At 43.4% G+C, this 25000-nt stretch overlaps 2 protein-coding genes across 2 annotated transcripts in view; both read left to right on the forward strand.

Moving 5' to 3' along the window:
- LOC135568949 (bifunctional heparan sulfate N-deacetylase/N-sulfotransferase 3-like) overlaps nucleotides 1-5887 on the forward strand; it is a gene marked incomplete at its 5' end in the record, with an annotated part of 22280 nt that extends 16393 nt beyond the window's left edge. The window contains 1 exon segment of the mRNA XM_065015724.1: nucleotides 4318-5887. Coding sequence (XP_064871796.1) covers nucleotides 4318-4437 — 120 coding nt within the window.
- A 17466-nt stretch (nucleotides 5888-23353) lies between these two features.
- Nucleotides 23354-25000, forward strand: part of LOC135568950 (neurotrypsin-like) — a 74365-nt gene continuing 72718 nt past the window's right edge. The window contains exon 1 of the mRNA XM_065015725.1: nucleotides 23354-23917. Coding sequence (XP_064871797.1) covers nucleotides 23539-23917 — 379 coding nt within the window. The 5' untranslated portion in view covers nucleotides 23354-23538. The remainder of the gene's footprint in view (nucleotides 23918-25000) is intronic.

Consider the following 25000-nt stretch of genomic DNA (forward strand, 5'->3'; position numbering starts at 1 on the left):
ACACACAACCACAGTCATACCAGAGTTAAAACACACACACACTGACACACACACTGACACACACACACACACACACAACCACAGTCATACCAGAGGTAAAACACACCCACACTGACACACACACTGACACACACACTGACACACACACTGACACACACACACACACACACTGACACCCACACTGACACACACACTGACACCCACACTGACACACACACTGACACACACACTGACACACACACTGACACCCACACTGACACACACACTGACACCCACACTGACACCCACACTGACACACACACTGACACCCACACTGACACACACACTGACACACACAACCACAGTCATACCAGAGGCTGTGGAGTTGGCGTGGTCAGATTTCCCACAGGGCTTTGCTGCAGTCTGGAAAACGTCAGGCAATCAGATCCTTACAGGAAGTTAGACCTCAATCAGATCCTTACAGGAAGTTATGACCTCAATTAGATCCTTACAGGAAGTTATGACCTCAATCAGATCCTTACCAGAAGTTATGACCTCAATCAGATCCTTACAGGAAGTTAGACCTCAATCAGATCCTTACAGGAAGTTAGACCTCAATCAGATCCTTACAGGAAGTTATGACCTCAATTAGATCCTTACAGGAAGTTAGACCTCAATCAGATCCTTACAGGAAGTTATGACCACAATCAGATCCTTACAGGAAGTTATGACCTCAATCAGATCCTTACAGGAAGTTATGACCTCAATCAGATCCTTACAGGAAGTTATGACCTTATTGTGACGCACACCAAACACCACACCACACAAAGAGAGATCGAAAGAAGATTTGAGGATACCCTTTATCTACCATCCCGTCATCCTCCCCCCCTCTCTCTCTAGACACGGTCCTACCTGTCCAGGTATTATAGTCTCTCTCTCTCTAGACACGGTCCTACCTGTCCAGGTATTATAGTCTCTCTCTCTCTCTAGACACGGTCCTACCTGTCCAGGTATTATAGTCTCTCTCTCTCTAGACACGGTCCTACCTGTCCAGGTATTATAGTCTCTCTCTCTCTCTCTCTCTCTCTCTTGGCACGGTCCTACCTGTCCAGGTATTATAGTCTCTCTCTCTCTCTCTCTCTCTCTCTCTCTCTCTCTCTAGGCACGGTCCTACCTGTCCAGGTATTATAGTCTCTCTCTCTCTCTAGACACGGTCCTACCTGTCCAGGTATTATAGTCTCTCTCTCTCTCTAGACACGGTCCTACCTGTCCAGGTATTATAGTCTCTCTCTCTCTAGACACGGTCCTACCTGTCCAGGTATTATAGTCTCTCTCTCTCTTCTAGACACGGTCCTACCTGTCCAGGTATTATAGTCTCTCTCTCTCTAGACACGGTCCTACCTGTCCAGGTATTATAGTCTCTCTCTCTCTCTCTCTCTCTCTCTCTTGGCACGGTCCTACCTGTCCAGGTATTATAGTCTCTCTCTCTCTCTCTCTCTCTCTCTCTCTCTCTAGGCACGGTCCTACCTGTCCAGGTATTATAGTCTCTCTCTCTCTCTAGACACGGTCCTACCTGTCCAGGTATTATAGTCTCTCTCTCTCTCTAGACACGGTCCTACCTGTCCAGGTATTATAGTCTCTCTCTCTCTCTCTCTCTCTCTCTCTCTCTCTCTCTCTATAGACACAGTCCTACCTGTCCAGGTATTATAGTCTCTCTCTCTAGGCACGGTCCTACCTGTCCAGGTATTATAGTCTCTCTCTCTCTCTAGACACGGTCCTACCTGTCCAGGTATTATAGTCTCTCTCTCTAGGCACGGTCCTACCTGTCCAGGTATTATAGTCTCTCTCTCTAGACACGGTCCTACCTGTCCAGGTATTATAGTCTCTCTCTCTAGGCACGGTCCTACCTGTCCAGGTATTTATAGTCCTACCTGTCCTCTCTCTTGGCACGGTCCTACCTGTCCAGGTATTATAGTCTCTCTCTCTCTCTCTTGGCACGGTCCTACCTGTCCAGGTATTATAGTCTCTCTCTCTCTCTCTTGGCACGGTCCTACCTGTCCAGGTATTATAGTCTCTCTCTCTCTTGGCACGGTCCTACCTGTCCAGGTATTATAGTCTCTCTCTCTCTTGGCACGGTCCTACCTGTCCAGGTATTATCTCTCTCTCTCTCTCTCTCTCTCTCTTGGCACGGTCCTACCTGTCCAGGTATTATAGTCTCTCTCTCTCTCTCTGGCACGGTCCTACCTGTCGGTCCTACCTGTCCAGGTATTATCTCTCTCTCTCTAGACACGGTCCTACCTGTCCAGGTATTATAGTCTCTCTCTCTCTCTAGACACGGTCCTACCTGTCCAGGTATTATAGTCTCTCTCTCTAGGCACGGTCCTACCTGTCCAGGTATTATAGTCTCTCTCACGGTCCTCTCTCTCTCTCTCTCTCTCTCTCTCTTGGCACGGTCCTACCTGTCCAGGTATTATATTCTCTCTCTCTCTTGGCACGGTCCTACCTGTCCAGGTATTATAGTCTCTCTCTCTCTCTCTTGGCACGGTCCTACCTGTCCAGGTATTATAGTCTCTCTCTCTCTTGGCACGGTCCTACCTGTCCAGGTATTATAGTCTCTCTCTCTCTCTCTTGGCACGGTCCTACCTGTCCAGGTATTATAGTCTCTCTCTCTCTCTCTAGACACGGTCCTACCTGTCCAGGTATTATAGTCTCTCTCTCTCTCTCTTGGCACGGTCCTACCTGTCCAGGTATTATAGTCTCTCTCTCTCTCTCGGTCCTACCTGTCCAGGTATTATAGTCTCTCTCTCTCTCTCTCTCTCTCTCCTACCTCCAGGTATTATAGTCCTACCTGTCCAGGTAGGCACAGTCCTACCTGTCCAGGTATTATACTCTCTCTCTCTCTCTCTCTCTCTCTCTCTCTCAGGCACAGTCCTACCTGTCCAGGTATTATAGTCTCTCTCTCTCTCTCTCTCTCTCTAGACACAGTCCTACCTGTCCAGGTATTATAGTCTCTCTCTCTCTCTCTCCTACCTGTCCAGGTATTATAGTCTCTCTCTCTAGGCACGGTCCTACCTGTCCAGGTATTATAGTCTCTCTCTCTCACCTCTCTCTCTCTCTCTCTAGGCACGGTCCTACCTGTCCAGGTATTATAGTCTCTCTCTCTCTCTTGGCACGGTCCTACCTGTCCTCTCTCTCTCTCTCTAGGCACAGTCCTACCTGTCCAGGTATTATAGTCTATCTCTCTCTCTCTCTCTCTCTCTCTCTCTCTGGCACGGTCCTACCTGTCTTCTCTCTCTCTCTCTCTCTCTCTCTCTCTCTAGGCACAGTCCTACCTGTCCAGGTATTATAGTCTCTCTCTCTCTCTCTCTCTCTCTCTCTCTCTCTCTCTCTCTCTCTCTCTCTCTCTCTCTCTCTCTCTAGGCACGGTCCTACCTGTCCAGGTATTATAGTCTCTCTCTCTCTCTCTCTCTCTCTCTCTCTAGACACGGTCCTACCTGTCCAGGTATTATAGTCTCTCTCTCTCTCTCTTGGCACGGTCCTACCTGTCCAGGTATTATAGTCTCTCTCTCTCTCTCTTGGCACGGTCCTACCTGTCCAGGTATTATAGTCTCTCTCTCTCTCTCTCTCTCTCTCTCTCTAGGCACGGTCCTACCTGTCCAGGTATTATAGTCTCTCTCTCTCACTCTCTCTCTCTCTCTCTAGGCACAGTCCTACCTGTCCAGGTATTATAGTCTCTCTCTCTCTCTCTCTCTCTCTCTCTCTCTCTCTCTCTCTCTCTCTCTCTCTCGCTCGCTCTCTCTCTCTCTCTCTCTCTCTCTAGACACAGTCCTACCTGTCCAGGTATTATAGTCTCTCTCTCTAGGCACGGTCCTACCTGTCCAGGTATTATAGTCTCTCTCTCTCTCTAGGCACGGTCCTACCTGTCCAGGTATTATAGTCTCTCTCTCTAGGCACGGTCCTACCTGTCCAGGTATTATAGTCTCTCTCTCTCTCTAGGCACGGTCCTACCTGTCCAGGTATTATAGTCTCTCTCTCTCTCTCTAGGCACGGTCCTACCTGTCCAGGTATGATAGTCTCTCTCTCTCTTGGCACGGTCCTATCTGTCCAGGTATTATAGTCTCTCTCTCTCTCTCTAGACACAGTCCTACCTGCCCAGGTATTATAGTCTCTCTCTCTCTCTCTCTCTCTCTCTCTCTAGACACGGTCCTACCTGCCCAGGTATTATAGTCTCTCTCTCTCTCTCTCTCTCTCTCTCTCTCTCTCTCTCTAGACACGGTCCTACCTGCCCAGGTATTATAGTCTCTCTCTCTCTCTCTCTCTCTCTCTCTCTCTCTCTAGGCACGTTCCTACCTGTCCAGGTATTATAGGGAACACAACATAGACCTGTCCAAGCTGCTCCACCGGCTGGGTCAGCCTCTCCCCTCCTGGCTGAGAGAGGAACTACAGAAGGTCAGTTAACAGGGTTAGAGGTCAGAGTTCAGGGGACACCGGCTGGTTCAGCCTCTCCCCTCCTGGCTGAGAGAGGAACTACAGAAGGTCAGATAACCTCTAACCCTACCAGCAGCCCAGGTTCATAGGTCAGGTGTTAAAGGTCAGGGACCATTAAGAGGAAGAGGGCGTGACCTTTCTGTGACCTCCCAACCCCGTTGTGAAGCTGAGGATGGAAGAGAGATCATGAACTATGAACAATGAACTCTGTCCTGGCTTGACCTCACAGAGGAGAAGAGATATTAGATCACTGATATCTGGAAGGATAACTGGATATCTTGGTCTCTGAACTCAGAGAGATTGGAGGGATGACTGACCTCTGGAATAGAACTGTGTTTCAGTTAATGGACTGGAGAGACCTATAGCCCAGTCTCCATCCACCTCCCTCTCTTCTTCTCTCTCTCCATCTACCTCCCTCTCTTCTTCTCTCTCTCCATCCCTCCTCTGCCTCTCTCCATCCTTCTCCCTCTCTTCTTCTCTCTCTTCATCCCTCCTCTGCCTCTCTCCATCCTTCTCCCTCTCTTCTTCTCTCTCTTCATCCCTCCTCTGCCTCTCTCCATCCTTCTCCCTCTCTTCTTCTCTCTCTTCATCCCCCCTCTGCCTCTCGCCATCCACCTCCCTCTCTTCTTCTTTCTCTTCATCCCTCCTCTGCCTCTCTCCATCCTTCTCCCTCTCTTCTTCTTTCTCTCCATCCCTCCTCTGCCACTCTCCATCCTGCTCCCTCTACACCATCTTGAACACAGACACACAGTGGAACCTCAACATTGTTCTGTCCCAAGGATCCAAAGACCTGATGATCTGTAGTTGTGGATCTAGAATGGAACTGGAACATGGCAGACCCTGGAGCTAACACCACCACCACGACCAAACACCACCACCACCACGACCAGACACCACCACCATGACCAGACACCACCACCACGACCAGACACCACCACCACCACGACCAGACACCACCACCATGACCAGACACCACCACCACCACGACCAGACACCACCACCATGACCAGACACCACCACCACCACGACCAGACACCACCACCATGACCAGACACCACCACCACCACGACCAGACACCACCACCATGACCAGACACCACCACCACCACGACCAGACACCACCACCATGACCAGACACCACCACCACGACCAGACACCACCACCACGACCAGACACCACCACCACCACCACCACGACCAAACACCACCACCACCACGACCAGACACCACCACCACCACGACCAGACACCACCACCATGACCAGACACCACCACCACCACCACCACGACCAGACACCACCACCACCACGACCAGACACCACCACCACCACCACCACGACCAGACACCACCACCACCACCACCAAACACCACCACCACCACGACCAGACACCACCACCACCACGACCAGACACCACCACCACCACGACCAGACACCACCACCACCACCACGACCAAACACCACCACCACCACGACCACCACGACCAAACACCACCACCACCACGACCAGACACCACCACCACCACGACCAGACACCACCACCACCACGACCAGACACCACCACCACCACGACCAGACACCACGACCAGACACCACCACCACCACGACCAGACACCACCACCACCACGACCAGACACCACCACCACCACGACCAGACACCACCACCACGACGACAGGACACCACCACCACCACGACCAGACACCACCACCATGACCAGACACCACCACCACCACGACCAAACACCACCACCACCACGACCAGACACCACCACCACCACGACCAGACACCACCACCATGACCAGACACCACGACCAGACACCACCACCACCACGACCAGACACCACCACCACCACCAGACACCACCACCACCACCAGACACCACCCCCTCTATACCCCTGGTCTGAGTCTGGTGGTGTCTCATATCAGATATCCCCAGAGGAACCCGACCAGACACCACCCCCTCTATACCCCTGGTCTGAGTCTGGTGGTGCCTCATATCAGATATCCCCAGAGGAACCCGACCAGACACCACCCCCTCTATACCCCTGGTCTGAGTCTGGTGGTGTCTCATATCAGATATCCCCGGAGGAACCCAACCAGACACCACCCCCTCTAAACTCCTGGTCTGAGTCTGGTGGTGTCTCATATCAGATATCCCCAGAGGAACCCGACCAGACACTACCACCACCACGACCAGACACCACCTTCTCTATACCCCTGGTCTGAGCCTCATAGACTGATGCGTCAAACTTGTCTCATTCAAATCAAACAGTATTTCTAGTCAATCATCTCTGTGTATCATTTTATCACAGTAGTCTGTTGTCAGTAACACTAGGGTCTGTTGTCAGTAACACTAGGGTCTGTTGTCAGTAACACTAGGGTCTGTTGTCAGTAACACTAGGGCTGGGTCTGTTGTCAGTAACACTAGGGTCTGTTGTCAGTAACACTAGGGCTGGGTCTGTTGTCAGTAACACTAGGGCTGGGTCTGTTGTCAGTAACACTAGGACTGGGTCTGTTGTCAATAACACTAGGACTGGGTCTGTTGTCAGTAACACTAGGGCTGGGTCTGTTGTCAGTAACACTAGGACTGGGTCTGTTGTCAATAACACTAGGGCTGGGTCTGTTGTCAGTAACACTAGGGTCTGTTGTCAATAACACTAGGGTCTGTTGTCAGTAACACTAGGGCTGGGTCTGTTGTCAGTAACACTAGGGTCTGTTGTCAGTAACACTAGGGTCTGTTGTCAGTAACACTAGGGTCTGTTGTCAATAACACTAGGGTCTGTTGTCAGTAACACTAGGGTCTGTTGTCAGTAACACTAGGGTCTGTTGTCAATAACACTAGGGTCTGTTGTCAGTAACACTAGGGTCTGTTGTCAGTAACACTAGGGTCTGTTGTCAGTAACACTAGGGCTGGGTCTGTTGTCAGTAACACTAGGACTGGGTCTGTTGTCAGTAACACTAGGACTGGGTCTGTTGTCAGTAACACTAGGGTCTGTTGTCAGTAACACTAGGGTCTGTTGTCAGTAACACTAGGGCTGGGTCTGTTATCAGTAACACTAGGGTCTGTTGTCAGTAACACTAGGGCTGGGTCTGTTATCAGTAACACTAGGGTCTGTTGTCAGTAACACTAGGACTGGGTCTGTTGTCAGTAACACTAGGGTCTGTTGTCAGTAACACTAGGGTCTGTTGTCAGTAACACTAGGGCTGGGTCTGTTGTCAGTAACACTAGGGTCTGTTGTCAGTAACACTAGGGTCTGTTGTCAGTAACACTAGGGTCTGTTGTCAGTAACACTAGGGTCTGTTGTCAGTAACACTAGGACTGGGTCTGTTGTCAGTAACACTAGGGTCTGTTGTCAGTAACACTAGGGTCTGTTGTCAGTAACACTAGGACTGGGTCTGTTGTCAGTAACACTAGGGTCTGTTGTCAGTAACACTAGGACTGGGTCTGTTGTCAGTAACACTAGGACTGGGTCTGTTGTCAGTAACACTAGGGTCTGTTATCAGTAACACTAGGACTGGGTCTGTTGTCAGTAACACTAGGGTCTGTTGTCAGTAACACTAGGGTCTGTTGTCAGTAACACTAGGGCTGGGTCTGTTGTCAGTAACACTAGGGCTGGGTATGTTGTCAGTAACACTAGGACTGGGTCTGTTGTCATTAACACTAGGGTCTGTTGTCAGTAACACTAGGACTGGGTCTGTTGTCATTAACACTAGGGTCTGTTGTCAGTAACACTAGGGCTGGGTCTGTTGTCAGTAACACTAGGGCTGGGTATGTTGTCAGTAACACTAGGACTGGGTCTGTTGTCATTAACACTAGGGTCTGTTGTCAGTAACACTAGGGCTGGGTCTGTTGTCAGTAACACTAGGACTGGGTCTGTTGTCAGTAACACTAGGACTGGGTCTGTTGTCAGTAACACTAGGACAGGGTCTGTTGTCAGTAACACTAGGGTCTGTTGTCAGTAACACTAGGGTCTGTTGTCAGTAACACTAGGGTCTGTTGTCAGTAACAATAGGGTCTGTTGTCAGTAACACTAGGGTCTGTTGTCAGTAACACTAGGACTGGGTCTGTTGTCAGTAACACTAGGGTCTGTTGTCAGTAACACTAGGGCTGGATCTGTTGTCAGTAACACTAGGGTCTGTTGTCAGTAACACTAGGGTCTGTTGTCAGGAACACTAGGATCTGTTGTCAGTAACAATAGGGTCTGTTGTCAGTAACACTAGGGCTGGGTCTGTTGTCAGTAACACTAGGGTCTGTTGTCAGTAACACTAGGGCTGGGTCTGTTGTCAGTAACTCTAGGGTCTGTTGTCAGTAACACTAGGACTGGGTCTGTTGTCAGTAACACTAGGGTCTGTTGTCAGTAACACTAGGGTCTGTTGTCAGTAACACTAGGGTCTGTTGTCAGTAACACTAGGGCTGGGTCTGTTGTCAGTAACACTAGGACTGGGTCTGTTGTCAGTAACACTAGGACTGGGTCTGTTGTCAGTAACACTAGGACTGGGTCTGTTGTCAGTAACACTAGGACTGGGTCTGTTGTCAGTAACACTAGGACTGGGTCTGTTGTCAGTAACACTAGGGTCTGTTGTCAGTAACACTAGGGTCTGTTGTCAGTAACACTAGGGTCTGTTGTCAGTAACACTAGGGCTGGGTCTGTTGTCAGTAACACTAGGGCTGGGTATGTTGTCAGTAACACTAGGACTGGGTCTGCTGTCATTAACACTAGGGTCTGTTGTCAGTAACACTAGGGCTGGGTCTGGGCTGGGTCTGTTGTCAGTAACACTAGGACTGGGTCTGTTGTCAGTAACACTAGGACTGGGTCTGTTGTCAGTAACACTAGGACAGGGTCTGTTGTCATTAACACTAGGGTCTGTTGTCAGTAACACTAGGGCTGGGTCTGTTGTCAGTAACACTAGGACTGGGTCTGTTGTCAGTAACACTACTGGGTCTGGACTGGGTCTGTTGTCAGTAACACTGGGTCTGTTGTCAGTAACACAGGGTCTGTTGTCAGTAACACTAGGGCTGGGTCTGTTGGTCTGTTGTCAGTAACACTAGGACTGGGTCTGTTGTCAGTAACACTAGGGTCTGTTGTCAGTAACACTAGGGTCTGTTGTCAGTAACACTAGGGTCTGTTGTCAGTAACACTAGGGCTGGGTCTGTTGTCAGTAACACTAGGGTCTGTTGTCAGTAACACTAGGGTCTGTTGTCAGGAACACTAGGATCTGTTGTCAGTAACAATAGGGTCTGTTGTCAGTAACACTAGGGCTGGGTCTGTTGTCAGTAACACTAGGGTCTGTTGTCAGTAACACTAGGGCTGGGTCTGTTGTCAGTAACTCTACGGTCTGTTGTCAGTAACACTAGGACTGGGTCTGTTGTCAGTAACACTAGGGTCTGTTGTCAGTAACACTAGGGTCTGTTGTCAGTAACACTAGGGTCTGTTGTCAGTAACACTAGGGCTGGGTCTGTTGTCAGTAACACTAGGACTGGGTCTGTTGTCAGTAACACTAGGACTGGGTCTGTTGTCAGTAACACTAGGACTGGGTCTGTTGTCAGTAACACTAGGACTGGGTCTGTTGTCAGTAACACTAGGGTCTGTTGTCAGTAACACTAGGGTCTGTTGTCAGTAACACTAGGGTCTGTTGTCAGTAACACTGGGTCTGGACTGGACTGGGTCTGTTGTCAGTAACACTAGGGTCTGTTGTCAGTAACACTAGGGTCTGTTGTCAGTAACACTAGGGTCTGTTGTCAGTAACACTAGGGCTGGGTCTGTTGTCTGACAGTTCTACCAGTCTCTACTACAGTGGGATTCTACCAGTCTCTGCTACAGTGGAATTCTACCAGTCTCTACTACAGTGGGATTCTACCAGTCTCTACTACAGTGGGATTCTACCAGTCTCTACTACAGTGGGATTCTACCAGTCTCTACTACAGTGGGATTCTACCAGTCTCTACTACAGTGGGATTCTACCAGTCTCTACTACAATGGGATTCTACCAGTCTCTGCTACAGTGGGATTATACCAGTCTCTCTCTACTACAGTGCGGGATTCTACCAGTCTCTACTGATTTTTACCAGTCTCTAGTACAGTGCGATTCTACAGTCTCTACTACAGTGGGATTTTACCAGTCTCTACTACAGTGGATTTCTACCAGTCTCTGCTACAGTGGGATTCTACCAGTCTCTACTACAGTGGGATTCTACCAGTCTCTACTACAGTGGGATTCTACCAGTCTCTACTACAGTGGGATTCTACCAGTCTCTACTACAGTGGGATTCTACCAGTCTCTACTGATTCTACCAGTCTCTACTGATTCTACCAGTCTCTACTACAGTGGGATTCTACCAGTCTCTACTGATTCTACCAGTCTCTACTACAGTGGGATTCTACCAGTCTCTACTCCAGTGGGATTCTACCAGTCTCTACTCCAGTGGGATTATACCAGTCTCTACTCCAGTGGAATTCTACCAGTCTCTACTCCAGTGGGATTCTACCAGTCTCTACTGATTCTACCAGTCTCTACTACAGTGGGATTCTACCAGTCTCTACTGTTTCTACCAGTCTCTACTACAGTGGGATTCTACCAGTCTCTACTACAGTGGGATTCTACCAGTCTCTACTGCAGTGGGATTCTACCAGTCTCTACTGATTCTACCAGTCTCTACTGATTCTACCAGTCTCTACTACCAGTCTCTACTGACAGTGGGATTCTACCAGTCTCTACTGATTCTACCAGTCTCTACTACAGTGGGATTCTACCAGTCTCTACTACAGTGGGATTCTACCAGTCTCTACTACAGTGGGATTCTACCAGTCTCTACTGATTCTACCAGTCTCTACTACAGTGGGAATTTCTTTTCCCTTTTCATACATTTCTTCGTAGGTCTCATAACATGACGGTGTTGATCCCTTTTCCAACTCGGGTCGGATTACATAATACATGTACAACAATACAACCAGTGGCAACTCGTCATTCAGGGCAGGTGGGGTAGAGACACAACTGTTTTGAGACCCACATTTCTAGCTTTTGGGGGGGTCCCTGTTTAGCATGTTATTGGGGCATTAATACGTGTCACATATCAGTTTGCAAACTATGTAAACATATTTCAGTTAATAAAGCTGCATACAAACATGGTCTCTTTTTTGCTTTCTTTTCTTTCTGTGGTGGTGGTGGTGGTGGTGGTGGTGGTGGTGTTGGTGGTGGTGGTTGGTGGTGGTGGTGGTGTGGTGGTGGTGGTGGTGGCGGTGGTGATGGTGCTGGTGGTGGTGTTGGTTGTGTTGGTGGTGGTGGTGGTGGTGGTGGTGGTGGTGGTGGCGGTGGTGATGGTGGTGGTGGTGGTGGTGGTGGTGTTGGTTGTGTGGTGGTGGTGGTGGTGGTGGCGGTGGTGATGGTGCTGGTGGTGGTGGTGGTGGTGTTGGTTGTGTTGGTGGTGGTGGTGGTTGTGTTGGTGGTGGTGGTGGTGGTGGTCTCTTTTTTTGCTTTCTTTTCTTCAAATCAAATCAAAATCAAAATCAAATCAAATCAAATTTTATTTGTCACATACACATGGTTAGCAGATGTTAATGCGAGTGTAGCGAAATGCTTGTGCTTCTAGTTCCGACAATGCAGTGATAACCAACAAGTAATCTAACTAACAATTCTAAAACTACTGTCTTATACACAGTGTAAGGGGATAAGGAATATGTACATAGGGATATATGAATGAGTGATGGTACAGAGCAGCATACAGTAGATGGTATCGAGTACAGTATATACATATGAGATGAGTATGTAGACAAAGTAAACAAAGTGGCATAGTTAAAGTGGCTAGTGATACATGTATTACATAAGGATGCAGTAGATGATGTAGAGTACAGTATATACGTATGCATATGAGATGAATAATGTAGGGTAAGTAACATTATATAAGGTAGCATTGTTTAAAGTGGCTAGTGATATATTTACATCATTTCCCATCAATTCCCATTATTCAAGTGGCTGGAGTTGGGTCAGTGTCAATGTCAGTGTGTTGGCAGCAGCCACTCAATGTTAGTGGTGGCTGTTTAACAGTCTGATGGCCTTGAGATAGAAGCTGTTTTTCAGTCTCTCGGTCCCAGCTTTGATGCACCTGTACTGACCTCGCCTTCTGGATGATAGCGGGGTGAACAGGCAGTGGTTCAGGTGGTTGATGTCCTTGATGATCTTTATGGCCTTCCTGTAACATCGGGTGGTGTAGGTGTCCTGGAGGGCAGGTAGTTTGCCCCCGGTGATGCGTTGTGCAGACCTCACTACCCTCTGGAGAGCCTTGAATCTCGAATCGGCTTCCTATATCGCAACAAAGCATCCTTCAATCATGCTGCCAAACATACCCTCTTAAAACTGACTATCCTGCCGATCATTGACTCCGGATGTAATTTACAAATTAGCCTCCAACACTCTACTCAGCAAGGTGGATGCAGTCTATCACAGTGCCATCCGTTTTGTCACCAAAACCCCATACACTACCCACCACTGCGACCTGTATGCTCTCGTCAAAAACCAGAGCAAAAATCCAAACAGGAAGTGAGAATTCTGAGAGTGGTCGATGTTAATAAGCATCTCCAATCCAAAATTAAATCTAGAATCGGCTTTCTTTTTCGCAACAAAGCCTCCTTCACTCATGCTGCTGTAAGGGTCCCAAAGACCCTCCCCATTATTGATTAAGGGGATGTTAAGATTCATAGCCTACTGTTTTGCTGCAGACCTTATAATAATATACTGTTGCTATCTGTCTTAAAACTCTGCCAATATACAAATGCTGCACAAGCATTATTATTATTCTTTGTGGTTAAGCCCTGGCTGTTGTGAGAGTGGGTTTGCAGGCCGGGTCTGAGTCAGACTGAAACTAGATAAAGAGAAGTAACCACTGTCTGGTTTTGACATGTTGATCTTGTGTGACAGTAGACAATGACAATAAATTCACAGAAGAAGAAGCTACTGTACCAGGTTTCCTTATAAGGTAACCTCAGCTTATTGATTCACACATACATTGACGTAGGTAATCGCATGTATATAATCAGCTGCGCCTCTGAGGTGCAGAACTTACTCGGAAACATGCGTGTTCCTGTTGTCAACTTCTGTCTGCAATTACATTAAAAAAAATAATGATTAATTTACTTAAAGATATTGTCTGAATGCTAATTTTACCAATGAGCCAATGATTGACAATGAACAAGGAAAGAACCCCAACATTGCCAAACATACCCTTGTAAAACTGACCATCCTACCGATCCTTGACTTCGGCGATGTCATTTACAAAATAGCCTCCAACACTCTACTCAGCAAACTGGATGCAGTCTATCACAGTGCCATCCGTTTCGTCACCAAAGCCCCATATACTACCCACCACTGCGACCTGTATGCTCTCGTTGGCCCTCGCTTCATATTCGTCGCCAAACCCACTGGCTCCAATCAATCAATCAAATGTAATTTATAAAGCCCTTCGTAAATCAGCTGATATCTCAAAGTGCTGTACAGAAACCCAGCCTAAAACCCCAAACAGCAAGCAATGCAGGTGTAGAAGCACTGTGGCTAGGAAAAACTCCCTAGAAATGCCAAAACCTAGGAAGAAACCTAGAGAGGAACCAGGCTGTGAGGGATGGCCAGTCCTCTTCTGGCTGTGCCAAGTCCTCTATAAGTCTTTGCTAGGTAAAGCTCCGCCTTATCTCAGCTCTCTGGTCACCACAACAACACTCACCTGTAGCACGCGCTCCAGCAGAAATCTATCAGATATCTCACTGGTCACACCCAAAGCCAACCCCACTTTGACCGCCTTTCCTTCCAGTTCTCTGCTGCCAATGACTGAAACAAATTGCAAAAATCACTGAAGCTGGAGACTCATATCTCCCTCAGTAGCTTTAAGCATCAGCTGTTACTGATCGCTGCAGCTGTACACAGCCCATCTATAAATAGCCCATCCAACTACCTCATCCCCATATTGTTATTTATTTATCTTGCTCCTTTGCACCCCAGTATCTCTACTTGCACATTCATCTTCTGCTCATCTACCTCTCCGGTGTTTAGTTGCTACATTGTCGCTATATTGTCATTATTTCGCCACTACGGCCTATTTTATTGCCTTACCTCCTTTATCCTACCTCAATTGCACACACTGTATATAGACTTTTTTACTGTATTATTGACTGTATGTTTGTTTTACTCCATGTGTAACTCTGTGTTGTTGTATGTGTCGAACTGCTTTGCTTTATCGTGGCCAGGTCGCAGTTGTAAATGAGAACTTGTTCTCAACTAGCCTACCTGGTTAAATAAAGGTGTTCTCAACTAGCCTACCTGGTTAAATAAAGGTGTTCTCAACTAGCCTACCTGGTTAAATAAAGGTGTTCTCAACTAGCCTACCTGGTTAAATAAAGGTGTTCTCAACTAGCCTACCTGGTTAAATAAAGGTGTTCTCACTAGCCTACCTGGTTAAATAAAGGTGTTCTCAACTAGCCTACCTGGTTAAATAAAGGTGTTCTCAACTAGCCTACCTGGTTAAATAAAGGTGTTCTCACTAGCCTACCTGGTTAAATAAAGGTGTTCTCACTAGCCTACCTGGTTAAATAAAGGTGTTCTCAACTAGCCTACCTGGTTAAATAAAGGTGTTCTCAACTAGCCTACCTGGTTAAATAAAGGTGTTCTCAACTAGCCTACCTGGTTAAATAAAGGTGTTCTCACTAGCCTACCTGGTTAAATAAAGGTGTTCTCAACTAGCCTACCTGGTTAAATAAAGGTGTTCTCAACTAGCCTACCTGGTTAAATAAAGGTGTTCTCAACTAGCCTACCTGGTTAAATAAAGGTGTTCTCAACTAGCCTACCTGGTTAAATAAAGGTGTTCTCAACTAGCCTACCTGGTTAAATAAAGGTGTTCTCACTAGCCTACCTGGTTAAATAAAGGTGTTCTCAACTAGCCTACCTGGTTAAATAAAGGTGTTCTCAACTAGCCTACCTGGTTAAATAAAGGTGTTCTCAACTAGCCTACCTGGTTAAATAAAGGTGTTCTCAACTAGCCTACCTGGTTAAATAAAGGTGTTCTCAACTAGCCTACCTGGTTAAATAAAGGTGTTCTCAACTAGCCTACCTGGTTAAATAAAGGTGTTCTCAACTAGCCTACCTGGTTAAATAAAGGTGTTCTCAACTAGCCTACCTGGTTAAATAAAGGTGTTCTCAACTAGCCTACCTGGTTAAATAAAGGTGTTCTCAACTAGCCTACCTGGTTAAATAAAGGTGTTCTCAACTAGCCTACCTGGTTAAATAAAGGTGTTCTCAACTAGCCTACCTGGTTAAATAAAGATGAAATAAAATTAAATAAAAAAGCCCAGCTCAATAATGATGTCACAGATTCTGTATGAACTAAATAATGATGTCACAGATTCTGTATGAACTAAATAGTGATGTCACAGATTCTGTATGAACTAAATAGTGATGTCACAGATTCTGTATGAACTAAATACTGATGTCACAGATTCTGTATGAACTAAATAATGATGTCACAGATTCTGTATGAACTAAATAGTGATGTCACAGATTCTGTATGAACTAAATAGTGATGTCACAGATTCTGTATGAACTAAATAGTGATGTCACAGATTCTGTATGAACTAAATAGTGATGTCACAGATTCTGTATGAACTAAATAATGATGTCACAGATTTGACTAAATAAGAACAAATAAAGATATTAAATGAGATGTTGGTGAGAATACGGTGAGAATGTAAAGCTATTGATGACTGACGTTGGGAAAAGAAGGTATCAGCTGATCATAGATGTTAACGATATTTAATGAAAGGGAAGATCTCCTCGTCTCTGTCTCAAAACCCATTGATTATCAGTGATTAGTATGATTATCAGTGATTATTGTGATTATCAGTGATTAGTATGATTATCAGTGATTATTATGATTATTATGATTATCTGTGATTATGATTATCTGCGATTATGATTATCTGTGATTATCAGTGATTATCTGTGATTATCTGTGATTATCGGTGAGTATTATGATTATCTGTGATTATCTGTGATTATCAGTGATTATTATGATTATCTGTGATTATCAGTGATTATCTGTGATTATCAGTGATTATTATGATTATCTGTGACTATTATGATTATCTGTGATTATCTGTGATTATTATGATTATTATTATGATTATCAGTGATTATTATGATTATTATCATTATCAGTGATTATTATGATTATTATTATGATTATCAGTGATTATTATGATTATTATTATGATTATTATGATTATCAGTGATTATTATGATTATCAGTGATTATTATGATTATCTGTGATTATTATGATTATCTGTGATTATTATGATTATCTGTGATTATTATGATTATCTGTGATTATCAGTGATTATTATGATTATTATGATTATCTGTGATTATTATGATTATCAGTGATTATTATGAATATCAGTGATTATTATGATTATCTGTGATTATCAGTGATTATCAGTGATTATTATGATTATCTGTGATTATTATGATTATCTGTGATTATCAGTGATTATTATGATTATCTGTGATTATCTGTGATTATTATGATTATTATGATTATCCGTGATTATTATGATTATTATGATTATCAGTGATTATTATGATTATTATGATTATCAGTGATTATCGGTGATTATCTGTGATTATCAGTGATTATTATGATTATCTGTGATTATCTGTGATTATTATGATTATCTGTGATTATTATGATTATCTGTGATTATCAGTGATTATTATGATTATTATGATTATTATGATTATTATGATTATTATGATTATTATGATTATCTGTGATTATTATGATTATCAGTGATTATTATGATTATTATGATTATCAGTGATTATTATGATTATCTGTGATTATCTGTGATTATTATGATTATTATGATTATTATGATTATCAGTGATTATTATGATTATCTGTGATTATCAGTGATTATTATGATTATCTGTGATTATTATGATTATCTGTGATTATTATGATTATTATGATTATCTGTGATTATTATGATTATTATGATTATTATGATTATCAGTGATTATTATGATTATTATGATTATTATGATTGTCAGTGATTATTATGATTATTATGATTATCAGTGATTATTATGATTATCAGTGATTATCTGTGATTATCTGTGATTATCTGTGATTATCAGTGATTATTATGATTATTATGATTATTATGATTATCGGTGATGATCAGTGATTATCAGTGATTATTATGATTATTATGATTATCAGTGATTATTATGATTATCAGCGATTATCAGTGATTATCTGTGATTGTTATGATTATCAGTGATTATCGGTGATTATCTGTGATTATCAGTGATTATTATGATTATCTGTGATTATCAGTGATTATTATGATTATCTGTGATTATCAGTGATTATTATGATTATCTGTGATTATCAGTGATTATTATGATTATCTGTGATTATCAGTGATTATTATGATTATCAGTGATTATCGGTGATTATCTGTGATTATCAGTGATTATTATGATTATCTGTGATTATCAGTGATTGTTATGATTATCAGTGATTATCAGTGATTATTATGATTATCTGTGATTATCAGTGATTATTATGATTATCAGTGATTATTATGATTATCAGTGATTATTATGATTATCAGTGATTATCAGTGATTATTATGATTATCTGTGATTATCAGTGATTATTATGATTATCAGTGATTATCAGTGATTATTATGATTATCAGTGATTATCAGTGATTATCAGTGATTATGATGATTATCTGTGATTATCAGTGATTATTATGTATCAGTGATTATCAGTGATTATCAGTGATTATTATGATTATCAGTGATTATTATGTATCAGTGATTATCAGTGATTATCAGTGATTATTATGATTATCAGTGATTATCAGTGATTATTATGATTATCAGTGATTATCAGTGATTATTATGATTATCAGTGATTATCAGTGATTATTATGATTATCTGTGATTATCAGTGATTATTATGATTATCTGTGATTATCAGTGATTATTATGTATCAGTGATTATCAGTGATTATCAGTGATTATTATGATTATCAGTGATTATCAGTGATTATTATGTATCAGTGATTATCAGTGATTATCAGTGATTATTATGTATCAGTGATTATCAGTGATTATCAGTGATTATTATGATTATCTGTGATTATCAGTGATTATTATGTATCAGTGATTATCAGTGATTATCAGTGATTATTATGATTATCAGTGATTATCAGTGATTATTATGTATCAGTGATTATCAGTGATTATCAGTGATTATTATGTATCAGTGATTATCAGTGATTATCAGTGATTATTATGATTATCTGTGATTATCTGTGATTATCTGTGATTATCTGTGATTATCAGTGATTATCAGTGATTATTATGTATCAGTGATTATCAGTGATTATCAGTGATTATTATGTATCAGTGATTATCAGTGATTATCAGTGATTATTATGATTATCTGTGATTATCTGTGATTATCTGTGATTATCTGTGATTATCAGTGATTATCAGTGATTATCAGTGATTATTATGTATCAGTGATTATCAGTGATTATCAGTGATTATTATGATTATCTGTGATTATTATGATTATCTGTGATTATCTGTGATTATCTGTGATTATCTGTGATTATCTGTGATTATCTGTGATTATCAGTGATTATCAGTGATTATGATGATTATCAGTGATTATTATGATTATCAGTGATTATTATGATTATCAGTGATTATTATGATTATCTGTGATTATTATGATTATCTGTGATTATTATGATTATCTGTGATTATCTGTGATTATGATGATTATCTGTGATTATGATGATTATCTGTGATTATCTGTGATTATCAGTGATTATTATGATTATCAGTGATTATTATGATTATCTGTGATTATCTGTGATTATCTGTGATTATCTGTGATTATCAGTGATTATGATGATTATTATGTCTTTGTATTTATTGTTTTGTTTAAAATGTTTAAAATCATGTGAAGTGGACAGTTTATTAGGTCATCTAGTACCAAGTCATGAACCATTTCCGTGTACAGGATGGTGTACCTAATAAACTGGCCACTGAGTGTATATTCAGATTTCATATATTTTCAGATTTTCCAGACATTGACCTACATTTGAAATCTATAATGTTGATTAATGTTGTTTGCAAAAAGTATTAAAAAAATATTTAAAAAAAGTTTATAATCATTTAGCCTCACATATGATCCTGTGTGTTAGTGTAATGTGGGGTTTTGATCACAGGGGGATGCTGTTGTCTTACATATGATTCTGTTTGTGAGTGTAATGTGGGTATTTGACCAGAGGGGGGTGGTGTTGTATCACATATGATTTTGTGTGTGAGTGTGATGTGGGTATTTGATCACAAGGGGGTGCTATTGTCTTATATATGATTCTGTACGGTAGTACAACGTGGTGATTTTGACCACAGGGGACGTCTCATATATGATTCTGTGTTTGTGTATGTAAAATGACATAATAAACCCAGTCATATCTCCTCTCCTCTTTATTTAACCAGGTAGGGTAGTTGAGAACACCTTTATTTAACCAAGTAGGAGGGTTGAGAACACCTTTATTTAACCAGGTAGTAGGGTTGAGAACACCTTTATTTAACCAGGTAGGAGGGTTGAGAACACCTTTATTTAACCAGGTAGGAGGGTTGAGAACACCTTTATTTAACCAGGTAGGAGAGGTGAGAACACCTTTATTTAACCAGGTAGGAGGGTTGAGAACACCTGTATTTAACCAGGTAGGAGAGGTGAGAACACCTGTATTTAACCAGGTAGGAGGGTTGAGAACACCTGTATTTAACCAGGTAGGAGGGTTGAGAACACCTGTATTTAACCAGGTAGGAGGGTTGAGAACACCTTTATTTAACCAGGTAGGAGAGGTGAAAACACCTTTATTTAACCAGGTAGGCTAGTTGAGAACACCTTTATTTAACCAGGTAGGAGGGTTGAGAACACCTTTATTTAACCAGGTAGGAGGGTTGAGAACACCTGTATTTAACCAGGTAGGAGGGTTGATAACACCTTTATTTAACCAGGTAGGAGAGTTGAGAACACCTTTATTTAACCAGGTAGGAGGGTTGAGAACACCTTTATTTAACCAGGTAGGAGGGTTGAGAACACCTTTATTTAACCAGGTAGGCTAGTTGAGAACACCTTTATTTAACCAGGTAGGAGAGTTGAGAACACCTTCATTTAACCAGGTAGGCTAGTTGAGAACACCTTTATTTAACCAGGTAGGAGAGTTGAGAACACCTGTATTTAACCAGGTAGGAGGGTTGAGAACACCTGTATTTAACCAGGTAGGAGAGTTGAGAACACCTTTATTTAACCAGGTAGGAGGGTTGAGAACACCTGTATTTAACCAGGTAGGAGGGTTGAGAACACCTTTATTTAACCAGGTAGGAGGCTTGAGAACACCTTTATTTAACCAGGTAGGAGGGTTGAGAACACCTGTATTTAACCAGGTAGGAGGGTTGAGAACACCTTTATTTAACCAGGTAGGAGAGTTGAGAACACCTTTATTTAACCAGGTAGGAGAGGTGAGAACACCTTTATTTAACCAGGTAGGAGGGTTGAGAACACCATTATTTAACCAGGTAGGAGAGGTGAGAACACCTTTATTTAACCAGGTAGGAGAGTTGAGAACACCTTTATTTAACCAGGTAGGCTAGTTGAGAACACCTTTATTTAACCAGGTAGGCCAGTTGAGAACACCTTTATTTAACCAGGTAGGAGAGGTGAGAACACCTGTATTTAACCAGGTAGGAGAGTTGAGAACACCTTTATTTAACCAGGTAGTAGGGTTGAGAACATCTTTATTTAACCAGGTAGGCTAGTTGAGAACACCTTTATTTAACCAGGTATGAGGGTTGAGTACCCCTTTATTTAACCAGGTAGGAGGGTTGAGAACACCTTTATTTAACCAGGTAGGAGGGTTGAGAACACCTTTATTTAACCAGGTAGGAGGGTTGAGAACACCTTTATTTAACCAGGTAGGAGGGTTGAGAACACCTTTATTTAACCAGGTAGGAGGGTTGAGAACACCTTTATTTAACCAGGTAGGAGGGTTGAGAACACCTTTATTTAACCAGGTAGGAGAGGTGAGAACACCTTTATTTAACCAGGTAGGAGGGTTGAGAACACCATTATTTAACCAGGTAGGAGAGGTGAGAACACCTTTATTTAACCAGGTAGGAGAGTTGAGAACACCTTTATTTAACCAGGTAGGAGAGTTGAGAACACCTTTATTTAACCAGGTAGGAGAGGTGAGAACACCTTTATTTAACCAGGTAGGAGGGTTGAGAACACCATTATTTAACCAGGTAGGAGAGGTGAGAACACCTTTATTTAACCAGGTAGGAGAGTTGAGAACACCTTTATTTAACCAGGTAGGCTAGTTGAGAACACCTTTATTTAACCAGGTAGGCCAGTTGAGAACACCTTTATTTAACCAGGTAGGAGAGGTGAGAACACCTGTATTTAACCAGGTAGGAGAGTTGAGAACACCTTTATTTAACCAGGTAGTAGGGTTGAGAACACCTTTATTTAACCAGGTAGGCTAGTTGAGAACACCTTTATTTAACCAGGTAGGCTAGTTGAGAACACCTTTATTTAACCAGGTAGGAGGGTTGAGAACACCTTTATTTAACCAGGTAGGCTAGTTGAGAACACCTTTATTTAACCAGGTAGGCCAGTTGAGAACACCTTTATTTAACCAGGTAGGAGAGGTGAGAACACCTTTATTTAACCAGGTATGAGGGTTGAGAACCCCTTTATTTAACCAGGTATGAGGGTTGAGAACACCTTTATTTAACCAGGTAGGAGAGTTGAGAACACCTTTATTTAACCAGGTAGGAGGGTTGAGAACACCTTTATTTAACCAGGTAGGAGGGTTGAGAACACCTTTATTTAACCAGGTAGTAGGGTTGAGAACACCTTTATTTAACCAGGTAGGAGAGTTGAGAACACCTTTATTTAACCAGGTAGGCTAGTTGAGAACACCTTTATTTAACCAGGTAGGCTAGTTGAGAACACCTTTATTTAACCAGGTAGGCTAGTTGAGAACAAGTTCTCATTTACAACTGAGACCTGGCCAAGATAAAGCAAAGCAGAGTGAACAGACAACAACACAGAGTAAACAACAACACAGAGTTACACATGGAATAAACAACAACACAGAGTTACACATGGAGTAAACAACAACACAGAGTTACACATGGAGTAAACAAAACGTAAAAGCAGCTCTTTACGATGTAGGACGAGTCTCCAACCAGGAGCCAAGAGGTAGCTGATGTGTGGGATGTATAAGGTGAGGTGTGGCCGTGAGGTGAGGTGTGGCCAACCAGGAGCCAAGAGGTAGCTGATGTGTGGGATGTATAAGATGAATTATTGTTCTATTCATTATTAATCTCATGTTATTTGTTTGTTCTCTGATTGTCATGATCATAGTCACAGCCCTGTAGGATACATCCACCTTGTTATGACCCATCAATAAGGCTATTACAATAACACACACACACACACACAGGGCTCCTGTGTGCTTCTCAGTGAGAGGCGTCACTACAGACCCTCGTTCGATTCCAGGCTGTATCACAACCTGCCGGGATAGGGTTTGGCCAGGGTAGACCGTAATTGTAAAATTGTAAAATAAGAATTTGTTCTTAGGTTAACAGGTTAACTGACTTGCCTAGTTAAGTAAAGGTTATAAGCAACACACAAGCGCGAGAGTCACTCGGGATCTCATTAACTACCGGGCTCGAGGCACGAGTTCTGTTTCGTTCATTGATCCGCGTCTCTTTTAAAAACTCCTTTCTTGCCTGGTATTCTCACTCACACACACCCGGTCCCGGTCGATCCTATCCCACACTATGTAGACAGGTTCAGAATCAAGAGAGCGCATTTTCTGAGAAGACGTGGCGTCAACCGGTTTAGTGTTTATTTCTCTCTCTCGGTTATGGACTACATTTGAGAGCGAGAGGAGAGGGAGAAAAGAAAGCCTGAACCGAGAAAACAAATGTCTAGGCTCCTCTACAACAACATCATGGACTCTGTTCTCCTTTCAGTCGTTACGCTGGTAGTTGTTTTCGCCTCCTCTTCCTACTCTCTTTCCTCCTCCTCCGACGTCGTTCCCTCTCCTTCCTTCATTCTACCGTTTACCGACTGTGTCCAGAGCCGCGGGAAAGACGGGTTCTACCAAGGGGCTGTGGACGTGACGGAGTCCGGTGCGGTGTGTATGAGGTGGAGCGAGGTAGCGGGGTTTGAGGAGCGCTATCCGGGTAGAGGGCTGGGGGATCATAACCGCTGTCGGAACCCGGACAACAGGATCAGACCCTGGTGCTTCTTCAGGAACAGCCGCGGCAGAACCGACTGGGGCTACTGCGACTGTAAACAAGGTAGAGGAAGGAGAGAGGTGTGTGTGTGTGTGTGTGTGTGTGTGTGTGTGTGTGTGTGTGTGTGTGTGTGTGTGTGTGTGGCAACAGCGGGCATGTCTCAGCAGATGGAAGCATCTCATTAATATTGAGGTATGTGTCTGGTTGGTGGCTAGACTAAGAAACGTTGTTATGTTAAAATGTACCAAGACAGACAAGCTGTCAGGTATTAGGGGGGACTCTACCAAGATAGACAAGCTGTCAGTCATTAGGGGGAGACTCTAGCAATATAGACAAGCTGTCAGTAATTAGGGGGAGACTCTACCAAGATAGACAAGCTGTCAGTAATTAGGGGGAGACTCTACCAAGATAGACAAGCTGTCAGTCATTAGGGGGAGACTCTACCAAGATAGACAAGCTGTCAGTCATTAGGGGGAGACTCTACCAAGATAGACAAGCTGTCAGTAATTAGGGGAGACTCTACCAAGATAGACAAGCTGTCAGTCATTAGGGGGACTCTACCAAGATAGACAAGCTGTCAGTCATTAGGGGAGACTCTGCAAGATAGACAAGCTGTCAGTCATTGGGGAGACTCTACCAAGATAGACAAGCTGTCAGTCATTAGGGGAGACTCTACCAAGATAGACAAGCTGTCAGTCATTAGGGGAGACTCTACCAAGATAGACAAGCTGTCAGTCATTAGGGGAGACTCTACCAAGATAGACAAGCTGTATGTTATTAGGGGTGGGACTCTAACCAAGACAGACAAGCTGTCAGTCATTAGGGGGAGACTCTACCAAGACAAAAAGCTCTCAGTCATTAGGGGGAGACTCTACCAAGATAGACAAGCTGTCAGTCATTAGGGGGAGACTCTACCAAGATAGACAAGCTGTCAGTCATTAGGGGGGAGACTCTACCAAGACAAACAAGCTGTCAGTCATTAGGGGGAGACTCTACCAAGATAGACACGCTGTCAGTCATTAGGGGGAGACTCTACCAAGACAGACAAGCTGTCAGTAATTAGGGGGAGACTCTACCAAGATAGACAAGCTGTCAGTCATTAGGGGGGGACTCTACCAAGATAGACAAGCTGTCAGTCATTAGGGG

The sequence above is a fragment of the Oncorhynchus nerka genome, unplaced genomic scaffold, assembly GCF_034236695.1.
Source record: "Oncorhynchus nerka isolate Pitt River unplaced genomic scaffold, Oner_Uvic_2.0 unplaced_scaffold_1309, whole genome shotgun sequence".
Taxonomy (NCBI): Eukaryota; Metazoa; Chordata; class Actinopteri; order Salmoniformes; family Salmonidae; genus Oncorhynchus; species Oncorhynchus nerka.